General features: G+C 38.1%; 1 protein-coding gene across 4 annotated transcripts in view; it reads left to right on the forward strand.

Moving 5' to 3' along the window:
• The window catches only part of KLHL32 (kelch like family member 32), a 226,852-nt gene that overhangs the window by 44,427 nt on the left and 165,026 nt on the right, over nucleotides 1–17,399 (forward strand). For all 4 annotated transcript variants that reach the window (XM_055136574.1, XM_055136569.1, XM_055136572.1 and 1 more), the window contains exons 2-3: nucleotides 5,129–5,216; nucleotides 16,157–16,337. In XM_055136574.1, coding sequence (XP_054992549.1) covers nucleotides 5,194–5,216; nucleotides 16,157–16,337 — 204 coding nt within the window. In that variant the 5' untranslated portion in view covers nucleotides 5,129–5,193. The remainder of the gene's footprint in view (nucleotides 1–5,128; nucleotides 5,217–16,156; nucleotides 16,338–17,399) is intronic.

The following is a 17,399-nucleotide window of genomic DNA, read 5'->3' on the forward strand; positions in this document are numbered from 1 at the left end:
CTCATCAGTAAAAGAGGAGATTCTGCCACTAAATATTTCTTGAGCATGAGGCCAGTGAGTAATTTAAATGTTGTGAAATAATTGCTGTAATTTTCTGAAATGTTTGCTGCATTTTCTGAGGTAAGTGCCAGTTTCCTGTTGAGAGTTTGGAGTGGGGACCTGAGTCATCCCAAGCTGCAAATTAGTCTTGAAAACAGGCTTTAGTGGATTGTTGCTGTATGTATTTTTGGCATTAAAGAGTCAGTGCTTAGCATCTGAATGATGTTTACTAAAAGAGAAACAAAAGTAAAAATTTGATTACATACCTGTCAGCTAAGTAAATCACTATGTGATTCATATTTACACATTTAATAAAAGGAGATACTCAATGATGTTTGTTGATTCCTGTGATGAAACAAAGTTATTTTTCATGTTATAAATTCCCTGGTGCAAAGTTGGTTTCATTTATATTTTTATAAAATTTTAAAATTGAGACTTGGTAAAGGTAAGTAACTAGCTCACAGTGGACAACTCAAGATTGATCAACTATCATAATTGTAAGCTGACATCCTAACATGGCTCCATTTTGAAAAATACTTGTTTGATTTTGTGCTCCCAAACTAGATTTATTGGGTTTTATTTTTAACCACAGAACTGAAATTTATGTTAGTTTTGCATGATTTGAGAAGAATTACCATCACATTTTATGCTAATAAATGAGAAACATTATACCTGTCTTGTTTTTTTATAATCTCTTTGATTAATTGATCTTAACTGAACCAGAGAATCTTATCAAAGATATACACAGTATTTTTCTAATTAGGTTTATAATTAAATTTTGTAAAATCAAGAACTGTTTTGTAAAACCAATAACTATTTTGTAGTATCAACAACTGTTTTGTAACTAGTTCTTGATTTTAAATGATACTTGGTAAAGGTAATAAATTCTGTGTTCACAAAAAGAATATTTTTATACATATATAGGTTGGCACAAAGTCATAGGCATACACAATGGATAGCTACATAAAACGAATTGTTTGGAAAGCAATTTAAATGAAATCATCAGCACCTTACCCTTTTAAAGTAGGTAGAGGAAACATCATTAAGTATTAGCATTGTAGCATTATTGTCCCATTGTTCATCAATTTGCTTGAGTGAGCACCAGTAACATCTCCATTGTGAGACTTGTTACTGTTTTAGGCATATCGAATATGCCACGGGTAGCTTGCCAGGCTCTGCCCTGTGGGCAGGATACTCTCGGTAGCTTGCCGGGTTCTCCGAGAGGGACAGAGAAATCGAAGCCGGGTCGGTGTGCAAGGCAAATGCACTACCCGCTGTGCTATTGCTCCAGTTTTCTGGAGAGCTTTTGGAGTGCATTTTCATCTGTTATTTGGGATGGCTTATGGCAGATCATGATTGTAAAGACCTCCAAACTTTCAACTCACCAATTGTTACCCACTATGGTATTTGTTAATCCTGTGAAAGAAGCAGTCTGTATTATTGTATCCTAGGAATTAATCTAGTTCTTACATATCATAGTATTTAAAAATATTTATTGTATGAATCAGTGGGGAAAAAAATCCCCAAAGCTTTGGGATAATTTTGATCAAGCTGTAAGTCTGCTGTAAATACGTGGTATTTATAGTGGTGATCAACCCAGGAATTTCATTTAATATTGAAATGGTAATATCCAGATCTCCAGGAGATATAAATGAGGGCTCTGGTTAGAGGATAGTCCTGGCTAGGGGTTAGTCCAAGGATCATATCTCAAACCACATGAGTGGGGCCAGAGAGATAGTATAGTAGGTAATGCACTTGCCTTGAATGTGACCATCCTGTGTTTAACACCCAGGATTCCATATCCTGCACCCCAACCACAGTCAGGAGTGATTCTTGAGTGCATGGCCAGGTATAACTCCTGAGCATTACCCTAAAGCACTTATTCTTTTTTTTGCATATACTTTACATTGATGATCACAGTGGCTGATTTGGGGGAGGGAAATGTATGATTGTCATAGTTTTAAGATATTAGGGACTGAGTCGGGGCCCGTGCTCGGCTCCGGCCGGCCGGGTTTTCGGCCCGGGCGCCCATGCCCCTGCAGAGCCGGTGGATGTGGAACAAGCGGGAACCAGAGACAGCTTTAGGAATTGGGGTTCCAGCAAGTGCTTGCACCCATGTATGGAGACTGTGAACTAAGCTTTTGCCCCACGCCGGCTAACGGAGGAAATAACCTTTCTTCTTGGTCTCTCTCCCCTCCGGGAGAAGGCGTGGTGTCCGACATTTTGTGGGTCCGTTGAGAAGATATGAACTTTGGCGCGGAAAAAAAAAAAATGTGTGCTTTGAACTTGAAACAGCCGCGGGATACAGGGCCAGCCCCAGTCGGGGCCGCGCGACATTTTATCTCTTCATTCTCATCAATGGAAAACTTATTATCAAATATTTCCCTATTAATAGAGCTGTATTCTTAGGGGATAAATTCCAACAAGAATAGTAAGTCTGTTTTGAAACTCTAAGAACAATAGTGAGTTATGTGTTGAAATCTGGAATGTAATCAAGGTAAAGAGAAAAGGAAGTGAAATTATCACTCACCTATGGGGTGGGTTGGGGGGTGAGGGGTGGTCTGTATACTGTTTTTTCTTTTGTTTATTTGTCTGTTTTGTTTTTGCTTTTGTTTTTGTTTATATTGGTGGTGGAATATGGGCACTGGTTAAGGGATGGGTGTTTGAGCATTGTGTAACTGAGATATAAGCCTGAGTAGTTTGTAACTTTCCACTTGGTGATTCAATAAAATAAATAAATAAAAAAAACTGATTGGGAACTTTGAGAAATAAAAAAAAAAAGATATTAGGGACTGAGATCAGCATATTCTAATACTAATGGGATAACTTAGTCTTGTGATGCCAGTGAAATTAGAAAATAGTAGATGGTTACACCTAAAGGAACCTCAAAAATGAACAGTCAATTCATATCCCTGAATCCATATCTGGGTCTTGTGGAGGAAAAAGGCACATACAGCATGAATCTTCTTGGGCTCATAAGGAGAGTTAGGAACCTTAAAGTAGGCAAAATTTCACACCCCAACACTAAGAGGTTAGAGGAGGAAGAGGTCTGTCTGTCTGGAGTGTTCAAGTAGACACAGTTTATATGAAGGAACCCAAATTATAAGATGTGAAGTATAAAACATATGTATACAAAGGCAAAATTTGTAAAATCAAATTATGATCAAATGATACAACTTATATAAAATGTATGTAGGAAATACGCTGGTGAATAATAAATGACAGTAAGTGTTTTCCAGGGTTGATTCATTTTTTACCACATTTAAAATCACTCTTAAAGTAATGCCCATTTCACTCAATCTTGAGACGTTATAAGATTACAATTAAATTATTTCTAAGAAGAGTTAAATTGGTAAGTTGATCTCTGAAACAATAAGAAACTTTTAAAATGAGGTTTAATTGTCATGTTTTAAATGCCAGGAAAATATTAAGATAAACGTGTTCTTTACTTTTGGATAATTTTAGCTTTCAGAATTCTTGTTCTCTCTTCACCTCATTGTTAAAAACATTACAGAGAAATATTTTTGAGAAATATTTTTTAACTTCTTGTAATAATAAATATTCTTTTACCACTTTAAGGCTCAAGTTTCCATCTATGTTATAATAGTCTTTGTGCTAATTATTAGAGTGTGCAGTTTATAACCGGGGTTCTGAAAGGAAACCATAACTGTGACAGGTTGCTAAGCAAGTCTCTTAGCTAATTAAACAATGTGCTTTGAATTATTCTGATTATCTGTATTGTTCAGCCACAATAGTCCAATGGAAAATGATGTTCATATTTAGGTTTATCAAAGCTTTAGTAGGGATCAAAGTATAAACATCTTATTTTCAATGATAAAAAATAAAATATAGTTGTATAAAGTATTCAAGGCAACCTGAATATTTTTGTTCAATAGCAATAGAATAACTAAGCAGACTATGATATATCTCTATAAAATATTCTATGATCTTATCAACTAAGAATTAATATACAATGTAAAATTGGAAAGTAGCAGGTGTATCTTTTTTACAAATGAGGAGAAAAAGGTTCAGTTTAATCTAATCTTTTCATAAACACTTTTACCATGATGTATCAAAATAAAATTAAGACAGAAGATACCCTATTTAAAATTATTCAGATTAAAATAATTTTATCAGTAGAAGTATATTAGAAGAAGGGAGCCAAGCCTTGTGATGAGATGTTATAGAGCATAACCCAAAACTCTGTGCCAGTCTGTTCAAATAAAGTTCTCTTTGTTTAGAGTTAATGGTTAAAAACAAATACTGGGATGGAGTAAATTAAAGAAATATAGGAGCCACTTCAATCTGATAAGTTAATTCTGTTGTATTTTTCTGGATTTTGTTCTCCTAAACCTCTTTTCCATTTCTGACTAATTTCCGTTCTCTTTATATGGTGATATTTTTTAAATCTAGTTTTTAGAAATCTCCTTGAATAGAAAATCAGCTTTTTGATGAGAAGAATCTAAGAAGCACTTGATTTTAATTTAATTTCATGAATATTTGTATGGCTGAAGCGATAGAACAGCGGGTAGGGCATTTGCCTTGCACTCGGCCGACCCGGGATTTATTCCTCCGCCCCCTCTCGGAGAGCCTGGCAAGCTACCCGTGGTGTATTTGATATGCCAAAAACAGTAACAAGACTCACAATGGAGACGTTACTGGTGCCCGCTCGAGCAAATCAATGAGCAAGGGGATGACAGTGATACAGTGATACAGTGAATATTTGTACATGAAAGGAAAGCAAAATTTCTATGATGGATGGGCCAACTTGCATTTGGATCTCTAAGGCTTTATCAAATGTTCATTTTTTTGTTGTTGATTAGTATTTTTACTGTAATGATTTTGATTAACAAACACATCTTACTTCTCAGTTCCTGAAGCCTTGGTAAATGAAAAAACTTCAGAACTTCAGAACTTTCCAAACCCTTGCTTATTAAAAGAATAATCCACTTGATAGAATGTTCTGTCTCCATTACAAAATTCTTTAAGGTGCCTCCCCAAGATTACAATATATTAACATTCTGAAAGCCCAAATTGCATTTTGCATTTTGCTCACTGTGCTTTTTTTCTTTTTCTTTTTTGTCTTTAGCTGGAATGCTTGCCAGTTCCTCTGCAAACTTCTAAGGCTGAGATCCCGAGGAACCCAGCTGCAGAATGCCTTCAGAACACTGCCTCAGGTCAGTCCTCATAATGCCTGGTGTAGCAAGCTCTGAAATAGCCACAATGAATATTTCAGGATCATGAACACTCAGCCATAGTTGAGGGAATTAAGCAAATCAGGCAAAGCATATGTTAATTTCAGAAGGTAATGCAAAAGTAAGTCTCAGTGATCTGACTACTGCTCAAATTTGATGCATTTCGTGATGCTTTGAGTCATACTACTTTTTTCTTATTTGTGATACTAACCTCCCTCAAATAAAAGATACATGTTTCTATAAAGGGATACAATTTTAAAAAGAATTAGAAAACTCTACATGTATATGAATATTGTTCCCTATTTAAAAAATCCGTTTGGAGAGTATGAGCTGTGTTCTTCATAAACTCAAAATCTTTTCTTTTAATAATTTGCTTACTTCTTGAGCTAAGAATTCTGTATGTATTGAAGACCCAGAAGGGAATAACACTGAAGGCATTCTTGCCGTTATCTAATACATGTTCTGCAGGAAATATAGGATATGTAGATTAACACCTTATTAAACATGCAATTGAACAAAGTACTAAGCAATAACACTGAAAAACTAATAATTACACATATACTTAGTATAAACAAATTATTCCAGCTACAATGCAAATGTAATCATGAAAATTGCTTTGAAGGAAAAGTAATAGGGAGAGTGCCCTTAAGAGGAAGTGCTCTTTGGAACCTGAGATCTGAAGGATAGGATGACATGGGGAAATGGCCTAGGTCAGGACGAATCTTGATGCCTCTCCAGTGTGGGGATAGTTGATAAGCTAATAGAGGGTATCACTTTTATTTGATTTTATTTCTTTTCTTTTTTTTAATGGACTCACCATGAGATACACAGTTACAAGTTTGTTCATGTTTGGGTTTTCAGTCATACAATGTTCCAACATCCATCCCTACAGCAGTGTCTGCTTCACAAGTGTCTGTTTCCCACCACCAATGTCCCCAGTTTCCCTCCTGCCAAACCTCCAGATTCTGGCTGTTGTAAATAGTGCTGCAATGAACCATAGAAGTGTGGATGGCTTTTCTTAGGGCATCCCTTTTAATATTCTTATTGGACTCTAGTGTTCAAAACACTTCAAGGAAATAGTCAAAATGATATTCAAAGCAAAGAATAAAAGAGATGATAAAGTCTGGTGAATTCTTTTTAAACATGAAGAATTGGGATAGTCCCTTGAAATATGTCTTGCACTAGTCTGGCACTCTGAAAACTGTTTCAGAAATATGTTCTAAAATAGGCATTGCATAGCCTTCGCATTCCCTGATTGAATCCTTTGTTCTAGATCAGTGATTTTTAGGGGGGTTATTTTTCCTCTAGTGTCCATTAGGGCTATATCTGATATAACTCTTGGTTGTCAACAGAGGTAGGTGTGCGACTGGAATCTAGTTGAATAGAGACCATGGATCCTGCTAATGTTTTACAATGTACAAGACAGCCTGTCACAGAAAAACTATGTAGGTTATGTTCTTCCACACTTATATACCTGTGGACTAGCACCTGCCCTGTATGCTGGTTCACAGACCAGCAGTTGTATCAGTAGATTAGAGTTTTTCAACCTTTCTACATATCATGTACCATCCTGGTCCACAGAGCTGTGATTAAAGTACACTGATAGAGGCCATAATGTCAATTTCACTGTGGTTGAGAAATCCTGTTTGAGATCTGGCATCTAGCCAATATAGCACACAGAGATTGTGGTATCTGTCTGTCACCACTTCAACCAGATGATTTATTTTTGTCTACTAGGTTCAATGTGCAGTTACCTCAAAATGAGTTTTGACTTTTTATCTGTGATGATTGTTTATATGGATCAACTCCAAGCCAGTTGCCATATGTCCTCCATAATCATCATCTCCATAATGAGTCTCTTTCTCTGCTGTGACAGAGCCCTTCCTTCCTCACCTTTCACTGTCTTCCACTGGTAACATGGCCATAGGCCCTAGTGTATCACTTCCCTCACCTACAGAAGTCACTCCCTGACTTTACAGAACCCTGACCCCTCCTGGGGTGGCACTCCTCTTGTAGCCATCTTTTTTTTTTTCATTTTGTCATCAATTCTTTATTTTATTTTTTTAAATTTTATTTTATTATATTGAATCACCGTGAAAAAAATACAAAGCTTTCAGGCTTAAGTATCAGTCATATAATGATTGAACCCCCATCTCTTCACCAGTGCACATATTCCACCACCAAGAACCCCAATATACCTCCCTCCCACCCAGCCCCCACCTAAGTAGCTAATGATCTTCATTTTATTCTCTCTATACTTTGAATACATTCAATATTTCAATAGAGAAATCACTATTGTTTGGAATTTTTCCCCAACAATCAGGCCTGATGAAAAGGCATCATTTAATAATTCCTTTTCATTACTGAGAATGAAGATTCTATGAGTCTTAGGGGGTGGCTCTCACCACGTGGATGATGCCGCCGCCGCCATTTTCTGCGCAGAAAAACAAGGTGAAATGGGAAAATCCCCCCCTGGGTGGCACATAGCCTACAGCTCACAGTCTAGATGCATGTCTGTAAGAAGCTGCTCTGGGTGCCAAAATGGGTTAGAAGTCCTCTTGGATCATAGTCTTTAGGAGCAGAGGGTCTCAATCCTTTATTTTAAAAGTAAAGCACACGTGACTGAAGCAGCTTTTTATTCAGTGTGATGGTTATAAGGTTTGCTTGGGACCAGATGGCAGCCAGCAGATGAAATAGTGACATTCCCAGAATCAAAGATCACCCTGCCCCCAGTGCAAAAGACAGGACTTAGGGCCTGTCTGACAAGAGGAAGCCACCAAGCTTCACTCCATGCTTCCTCACATCGAGCTCCTACAGCCACCTGTCTCTGGTCCCCTTCCCCACTCAAGATATTTAAAACTCCCCTTAACCTCCCCCAAGGGGTGGCTCTACCCCTGCCTTTCCAGGGGCCAGTGTAAGGTCTATCCACAGCACACCCCAATAAACTTCTATTCCTTCACTTTTACTGTCTTTATCCCTCTGTCTGTGTTGGGCAGCATCCCCGACCTCTCAATGCGCAAAAAGACTGTTAGAAAAGAAAAGTACCACAGAATTTCCAGTCTAGATTGAAACTTTGTTTTTAGATTATGAGCTCAAGGGATAGCTATGTTTTGTTTAGCTTGAAGTCTCTAGTGTTGATCTCAGTACGTTTTGTTTTTATTATCATCTGTCACATTCATGGCACAAGTACCATAGGCACTGTTCTAAATGCCATACATGTAGGAACTCATTTAACCATCAAACAACTGTGGGAGTAGATGCTATTACCATTTATACGGTACAGAGGACAAAATCAGAGGACTTCATTAATTCCAGGTCATACCGCAAAGAAATTTTAAAAACCAGAATACAAACTAAGATTTATTGCTTCTCATGTCTTCAAATGGAGCATCATGAAATCCATAGATAAAGGAATTCAGATATGCGTATTCAGTGGGTTCCTGGGTACTGCAAAAGGATCAAATTGACAGAAAGCTCCGGGGTCTTGTAGCCATCTTTAGGGGTGACATTCTTTCTTTATATCCCTTAGATTTTGGGAATGGGTGGAGAGACTGCCCGGAGCACACATGCTTTTGCTTCCAGAACATTACTCCTCATACTTTTGAGAAAGCAACAACGAACACATGCTCTCGTTAAAGCGGTACCTTCAGCTTTGTCACTGTTTTCTCCTCTCTTCTGTTTGCAAGGTAACTTCCTTGCATTCATGGAGTGTTTAGGATCTGCCTAAATCTTTCTTATTATAAACCGTTCATGGAACATTGTATGCCTGAAACTCTATGAAGAGCTCAACTAGGAATATGTAAATTTTTGCTACCTTAATATTTAATTAAAAATAACTCTTAGTAGCCTTGTTTTTTAAGTTAAAGATATCCCAGATTGGTAGGAATCAATCTTCATCCTGCTCTTCTTCAAGTAGCTCTCCTTCCATCCAGCCACCCACTCCCGGACTTAATTCTTGCTCCTTGCCTTTTCAGTAGTTGCTCTGTTTCTGAAATTGCTCAGGCACTATTCTCTTTCTATGGCTCCTTCTAATCTGCCTATTTATTTACATCATAATGATCGTACTTTGACCTCTTTGCAGTGCCTCTGCTGCTGGTTCTGCTACTTTTATCCCTTCCTGCAACCTTTCCTTCCCCTCATTCTTCTTATTATTATGTTTAAAATCTATCATATTTATAAGTTCTTACTTTTTCCTGTTACCTTCATTTGGTAGTTGACTGACAAGCCCCCAGCCCAGCTGAACCCAGTTATTCTTGCTTCTATGATGGCATCATTTGGTGGAGATTGACTTTACTAAATCTTGAGATTCAACAAGTCACATGTATCCAAAATTCTGATTCACCAGTTCTCTTCTTCCTGTTACAAAAAAGAGAAATCTCTTCAGAAAAGAATATTCTCTGCTTCTCCATTTTGAATCTTGTCTTTTTGGTGAGGAGTGTAGGAATTAGGGTCATACCTCATCATACTCTGGACTTGCTCCTGGTTCTGTGGTAGGGAGCATTCCTGGCAGTACTGAGGGATTATATGTGGAGTAGGGATTTGAACTGGTGAATCCCATCTTTCCTCTCTTCTTAGCAAGCTCTCAACGGTGTTTTGGAGATATAACTGTGCTTCTGTTGCCTTCTCTTTCACTCAAGGCTACCCCCCATGAGTCACAGACTTATGCTTTTAGTTTAGGTCTCTTTTTGAATTCCAGATTCATGGCTTAAAACTGTATATTAAAAAGTTTTTCTAGGGACTATTGAAGACAGCTCAATGTAACATATCCCTATTCAAATACATTGTCTTCCTCTTTGGCAATTCTGAGCCTGTTCCATTAATTCTTTATTCTGGTAAAATTAGATTATGTAAACCAAGCATTTAGAAGTCTTCTTGGGAATTTTCCTTCTGCCCACCTCCGTATTTAATCCATTTACAAACAAAGCCTATGAATTGACCTTCTCAATAACCTTAAAATCCATCCACTTTTTTGAATCTTGATCCCATGCTCTGTCCAATGGCCAAATTTATCACTCCTCCACACTGCATCCATATTCAGAGTTGCTCCGGTCTAGCCTAGTCTTTCTGACTGATTTTAATATTCAAACTTGAGTGACCTTCCCTGTCACTTCCCAATGCCATTACGATGACTTTTCCCGGATGTACTGCATGAATTGGCTTCAGTCTCCACTTCTCAGGTCATATCAGCACCATTCTCTCTATGTTATTTAATTCTGTCAGGGCAATGGTCCCTCCTTCCGGAGGACCTTAGCATTTGCTTTGCCCCAATCTGGAAAACCTTTCCCTTTCCTTTTTGTCATGATTTAATGTTCTGTAGCTTGCAGCTCCAGCATTATTTCTTCAGGGAGGTCAGACTATTTGATTAACATGTAACTGCCTTGGTATATCAAATGTTTTATGAGGTCTCTGCTCACCATTTCATCTCCAGTACCTAACACAAAAACCTGTCATAGGATGATTGTTTGTTGAAGTAATGAAGCACTGTAGCACTGTCTTCCCATTGTTCATTGATTTGCTCAGGCGGGCACCAGTAACATATTCATTGTAAGACTTGTTGTTACTGTTTTTGGCACATTGAATATACCACGAGTAGCTTGTCAGGCTCTGGCGTGCAGGCAGGATACTCTCAGTAGCTTGCAAGGCTCTCTGAGAGGGACAGAGGAATCGAACCTGGGTCTTCCACATGCAAGACAAATGCCCTACCCACTGTGCTATAGCTCCAGCCTGTTGAAGGAATGAAAGAAGAAAGAATTAATCTAGTCATTTATAATTAAGCTTCTTTCTGATTAGTCTTAATTATTTCTTAATCACACTAAGCATATTTTTATTTGCTTATTATTTTAATCATTGCCATAAATGTTCTATACAAAATAAGTTCCATGACTGAGTCCTTTAATGGCCTGCCAACCTATGTAAATAGCACTAGTTTAATATTAATGTATTTAATTCTTATAAAAATATTTTTGATGTAGTCATGAAATGATTCGGACATTCATTTGATTTATTATCATTCAATTGAATTGAGATAATCATGAATAATTCTAGTTCTATCAAAATATTTTCTGGTCACTTTGTTTTATAGTCAATTTAAGAAATGAGGGTCTGTATTTTGTATATCTAAATACCAAGTAAATACTAATATATATTTATATCTGTAATATATTAGGTATAGCATAAATTGATCAGGATTTTTAAATTTGAGTGTACATGTTTAAAGACTTGCCATCTATTTAGGAATTACAGCCTAAAAGTCAGCTTATTTCAGTCAAAATTTATTTTATGAAAACGAGACTGCAAGATCTCTGTGATTAAAAGTATTGACTCCATAAACTCGAAGTAATGTTTTATACTAAAGTGGTGCTTTACTCTGATTCAGGCAAATTGTGTTATGAATATCATACTCTACATTTGATTTTTTAGTTTTTGTCATCAATATCAGAATGAAAGTTAGTTAAAGAAAGGTAAATTGTGAATATCCCTGTTTCCTGACATCACATTTATTTCTCTGTTATTAAATGCTGACTGATATATGGCCAATAAGATGACTGCTCCCTGGCATCACTGCTTCTCAGGATCCTAGGAGCTTACCATGCCTGCTGAGATCCAGAAACAGCCATTCCATCTTTATGAAGTTTTGGTGGAAAGAAATGGAGGAATAAATATTGCAAAATATTTACTTTGGAACTAGAACTAGATCTCCACTGGAACCATAATTTCAGTAATTTAAAAGTTTTAAGTAGTCACATTTAAAATAATCTAAAAAAAAATTCAACTGTGTTTTTTGTTAAACCTGCACACCCACAATATTACCTTTCAACAGGCAATTAGTGTAAAGGCTTTAGTGAGATATTTTACATTCTTTTTTTCTCATGCTACAGCCTTAACATTCATTATATAGAGAAAAGGCTGTTGAGGTTGCCATAGGGATCCCAGGTACCCTCACGTAGCCCACTTTGGGAGGTAGCCACACTCCTTGCATGGAAATCCTTTGCAAACAATCCAATTTGTATACTTCTGGGGATATGACTCCTATTTTCTTGAGTAATTTAAGAATTCTCAGGAATATGCTATTTTTTCCCCTTTTCCCAGTGAGTGGGGGAATATTACTCTCAGTTGGGAAATTTACTGATTTAATATGTTATCGATGCCAAAGGGGCTATTTTCAAGCACTTTTCTGCTCCCTACCTGAATTCAGACACTGTACATTATAGCCCTTGATTCACTTTTCCCTGCCCTGTGATTATTGAATATATAGAGTAGACCTGTAAGCTGTATTTTGTGGCTTTGAGAGCTGGAGCCTTAGGACAGTTGTGGTCTTTTGTTGATTCACACTGGAGACTTAAGAGAGAAGTTTTACTTTCAAAATACAATAATGACTTAGTGATTAATAGGACTTGATTTCTTGCCAAATGTCAGAGTGTTTGTTTCTGCTCTTAAGGATTCATAGCATATTGGTTCCAAAATATTTGGAATCTTTTGCCAAGTGTTGCCTTAAATATTTAGCTGGTTGTTTTCTTTAAGCTTGAATATTTCAAGCCCAGCTGAATGATCCTGTGAAAGTATACAACATCACAATTGTTTCAGAGTTGAGCCCTTTATTCTTTGCCAAATTTCAGTTTACAGCTGTTCTCTCCTTGGCAAAATTTATTCACTGTCAATAGATATCTGAAATGCAAATACTGATTCAGTCTTAATAATAAGGACATGAATTGTGGTGCTATCTTTGGAAAATGAGTAAGGAAACATTTTAAGGCAATTATTTTAATATATTCTTCTGTTCCACTACAAATGAAATTTCAAGATACATTTATTTAGCATTTAAGGTGACATTAAAAAGAGATAAAAGTTAGAAAAGTTTCAAAATAAATTTTCTCAAGTTAAGTAAATCTATTTTCTATTCCCAAACTTTTCTTAGTCATGGTATGAAGATGTTTTTAAATCGTGATCTTAAACATTTATCATTAATCCATGACATTATAAATTTATATTAATTTAGAAGACAATTTTTATTTTGATAATAAATATGCATAATATGAATATAAAATTAATATGAACTTTGTGCTTTTCTCTTAATTTTGTGTTTTTCTCTTAATTTTACAGATTTTCATGTTTTAAATTTTCTAAAAGGGAGATTATTACGTTATTATGGTTTTGGTCTCAAATGTTGATGTTGGATCTTTGGTTTCTATCTATAAAGTAGCAATAATAATAGTGTCTGTCTATTAGTTGTAATGAAGATTAATTAAATTAATAACTACAAATCACTAGGAGTAATTCATGGAACAAGTATGTGCTTTGTATTTGTTAAATATATAAAAATGTTATCCTTGTAGGAAACATTTTAAAAAACTATCCTAAAGCTTAGTGGATATATTTCTAAGACAATTCTATGTTCTCATAATCAAATTGAGTATGTTAATTAATCCCCATTCTAGACTTTGCATAGACATTAGTATAAACAATTTATCCATGCTTCTGAATGCAATTTCCAACTCCTGATTTTAAAAGTCTGCCTATAGTTAGCATCACTAGAGGAATATTTGATGACAGTAACCATTTCAAGACTCATTGCTGCATTCAACTGAAAATAATCCTCCCACCTTCCCACAAGAACTTCCTATATCATCACCTCCTGTCAAGTTTTTTCCCCCTTTAAGAGTTCTGACATTTCTGGAGCTCCGAGTTTAAAAAAAAAAAGTCCAACAAGCTCACTGGCTGCACCTTGGTATCTCATAGGAAGCATTTGGTTCATTTTAAAGTGGTGATTTGCACTGAACTGTAATTTACCAGCCATCTGGCTGCTTAGAGTGGGCAGAGGCGTATCAAACCATGCAGCCTAGCCTGATGCTATGACTCCCTCGCTCCCCTTTGTGGCTTTCTCATACTTTGAGGGAGGAGCTGGATGCAGTAACTTACAGGAAAAGGGCAGTAGCTAGGTCATCCCCATGGTATCTTTGCTCAGCTTTGAGAAGAGACTGCAGGCTAAGAAGGACTTGATAACCCTTTTTCTTCAGGCTGGAGGGAGCCTCGCACTAAGCAGCTCATTAATCTTAGTTTAGTGCTGGTTCTGAGAATACAGAGAGGAGATTTTCTCTCTTGTGGGGAGGTAACAGGGGTGTTGGGCCACACTAGGTAATTCTCAGGGCTGACTGCTGGCTCTGGAATCACTCCTGCTGGTGCTTATGGGACCATATGTGGCACCAGGGATCAAACTGGGTTTGGTTGACTGCAAGATAAGTGCCTAATTCCTGTACTAACTTTCTGACCCCCACAATGCAGATTTTCTTAGGAAAATCTAAGAATATTTCATAGAAAAGTACAATTTCAGATTGCATTTTGTGCTTATGGTATTATTTCTACATTATTTAAAGATGTACTTACAAGTTTTTCAGATGGTTAGGTAGGGAGTTAAAGAGTTAAGTTTCACAATTTTCAAGTTTAGCAATTCCTTATAGGGGAACATAAAATAGAATCATATATACATCCTTAAGTTTACTTATGTTTATAATGGCATTGTTTATTTTTGGAAGGGGACCTCCATTCAGTGTTCACGGCCCCAGAGGTCACCCCTGATACTTGCCGCAGCCATGCAGGCTAAACGACTTAATGTTTGGCACAGTGATGTGCTGTGTGCAGACCCAGCAGCACTGGGGGCCACCTTGGTTATGGCTGGGGACTTTGTGGAGCTGGGGAACAAATTTGGGGCCTCAGCATTCCAGGCATGTGCTCCACCCAGAGCTATCTCTGTAGCCTCTGCACTAGTAATTCTTTTGATGTGTACTTTATAATGCATTATTTCCCAAGTTGAACAATAAGCTTCAGCCCATCAGCCCGAAGCTTGGGCTGGAGCAATAGCACAGTGAGTAGGGTGTTTGCCTTGAATTTGGCTGACCTTGGTTTAATTCTTCCATCTCTCTTGGAGAGGGAGAGCCCGGCAAGCTACTGCAAGTATCTCACCCGAATGGTGGAGCCTGGCAAGCTACCTGTGGTGTATTCGATATGCCAAAAACAGTAACAACAATTCTCACAATGGAGACGTTACTGGTGCCCGCTCGAGCAAAGCGATGAGCAATATCGCTTTTGTGATACAAGCTTATTGTTCATCATCACTGTCATCCCGTTGCTCATCGATTGTTTTTGGCATATTGAATATGCCACGGGTAGCTTGCTAGGCTCTGCCATGCGGGCGGGAAACTCTCAGTAGCTTGCTGGGCTCTCTAAGAGGGATGGAGTAATCGAACCCAGGTCAGCCACATGCAAGGCAAATGCCCTACCTGCTGAACAATAAGATTATGGTTTAATTAATAATCTTTTACATTAAATGTTGACCTGCAATCCTTTAAAAACCTAACCCATCTTTGTTCAGTTTTGTCTGATTTATTAAGGTACTACTGTGTCCTATAGTGTTACTTGGGATCTTGTATTTCTGGAGAGTCATCCAGGTCCAGCAGATTTGGTGCTGGATCATTGTGTGGCAGTGAACTTATTCTCAGCTGGGCATTGACCAAAGTGATCCAAAGAGAATCAGGCAATCAGAATGTTAAGGAAGAAATCACAGAAAACCGAAAGTCCACTATCGATTTCCACTCCCCAAACCCCATCCCGTCAAAACTTTGCATTAAGCATGTGCATGGCCAAGGGGACAGAGGATCGAAAAACACTCAGAGCCCCAATATCAGGGCTCAGCCCACATATGCAGTTGGGAAAAACACAAACTCAGAGAGAGTGAGCAGTAGAGAAAATAGAACAAGACCCCGCAGGACCAGGAAAAGAGAGGACTCGTGAGCAGAAGAGCAAGAGAAGGGTAGAAAGAAAGTCAGGCGCTGGAATCCTTTCCCCATGCTATGTGGAGGGTCTGATGGAGCTGGGGGGCTGAGAGGGCTAGGAAAACAGCTTGCTGACTTGATTGCTCTATATTGTAGTATTCAAGAAATGCTGACAGGCCAGAGGCTGTGCCACTCGGAGTCCCACAATGATAGTGTCCTGGCAGCACTGAATCAGCAGAGAAGTGATGGTATCCTCTGTGATGTCACCCTGATTGCCGAGGAACAGAAATTCCATGCTCACAAGGCAGTCCTTGCAGCCTGCAGTGACTATTTTCGGGTGAGTCAAGAAAAGATGAACTCATGAAACTCGCTTATGAATGGATGGACAATGATGGACATATGCTGAATGAAATGAGTCAGAAGAAGAGGGAAAGGCATAGAATGATCACATTCATTTGTGGGATATAAAGAAAACAGCATGAGACTAATTCTCAAGGACAGTAGAAACAATACCTAAGAGCAAGGAGGAAGGAAGGTCCATGGTTGGAAGCTTGTCAAAAGTGGTGGTCGTGGGGGAGAGCAGTTAGAACAGATAAGGGACCGCTATGATGATGATCATTATAAATTATCACTAGATAAGAACTGAGTGCTAAGAATAGGGAAAGGAAGAAACATGCTAACCTTTCAGTACCTGTGTTGCAAATCATAATGACCAAAAGGAGAGAGACAGAGAGAGAGAAAGGGAGAGAGAGAGAGAGATAGATAGATAGAGAGAGAGAGAGAGAGAGAGAGAGAGAGAGAGAGAGCGCTTCCAGAAAGGCAAGCTGGAGCTGGAGGTGGGGAGGTGGAACTGGGGACATTGGTGGTGGCAAATGGACACTGGTGAAGGGATGGGTGTTTGGACATTGTGTGAATGAAACCCAGTCAGGAACAACTTTGTAGCTGTGTATCTTACAGTGAGGTGATTTAATTAAAATTTCTTTTAAATAAAAAAAAATTGTTTCTCTTAAGAAGGTGATGGACTAGAGTATGGCAAAGTTTCTTGACAGTTATTAGCCAGTCAGATGCTAGTTCCCACAGTTGTGAACTTTGTGGGCAATGGTCTTCTGTATTCTTTCCTGGTAGAATGAGATCTAGGGCTTCATTTGAAGCTTACCTGCCCTGCGTATCACTCTTGTGGAGTGCAGTGTGCTGCTTTACATTCAAGAAGAGGGGCTTTTGATACTTGAGTTCCATGAGAAAGTGTGGCACTGGGGCTGGAGTGATAGCACAGCAGGTAGGGCATTTGCCTTGCACGGGGCTGACCCAGGTTCGATTCCCAGCATCCCATATGGTCCCCCAGCACCGCCAGGAATATTTCCTGAGTGCAGAGCCAGGAATAACCCCTGTGCATCTCTAG

The sequence above is a fragment of the Sorex araneus genome, chromosome 4 (assembly GCF_027595985.1).
Source record: "Sorex araneus isolate mSorAra2 chromosome 4, mSorAra2.pri, whole genome shotgun sequence".
In the NCBI taxonomy this organism is placed as follows: Eukaryota; Metazoa; Chordata; class Mammalia; order Eulipotyphla; family Soricidae; genus Sorex; species Sorex araneus.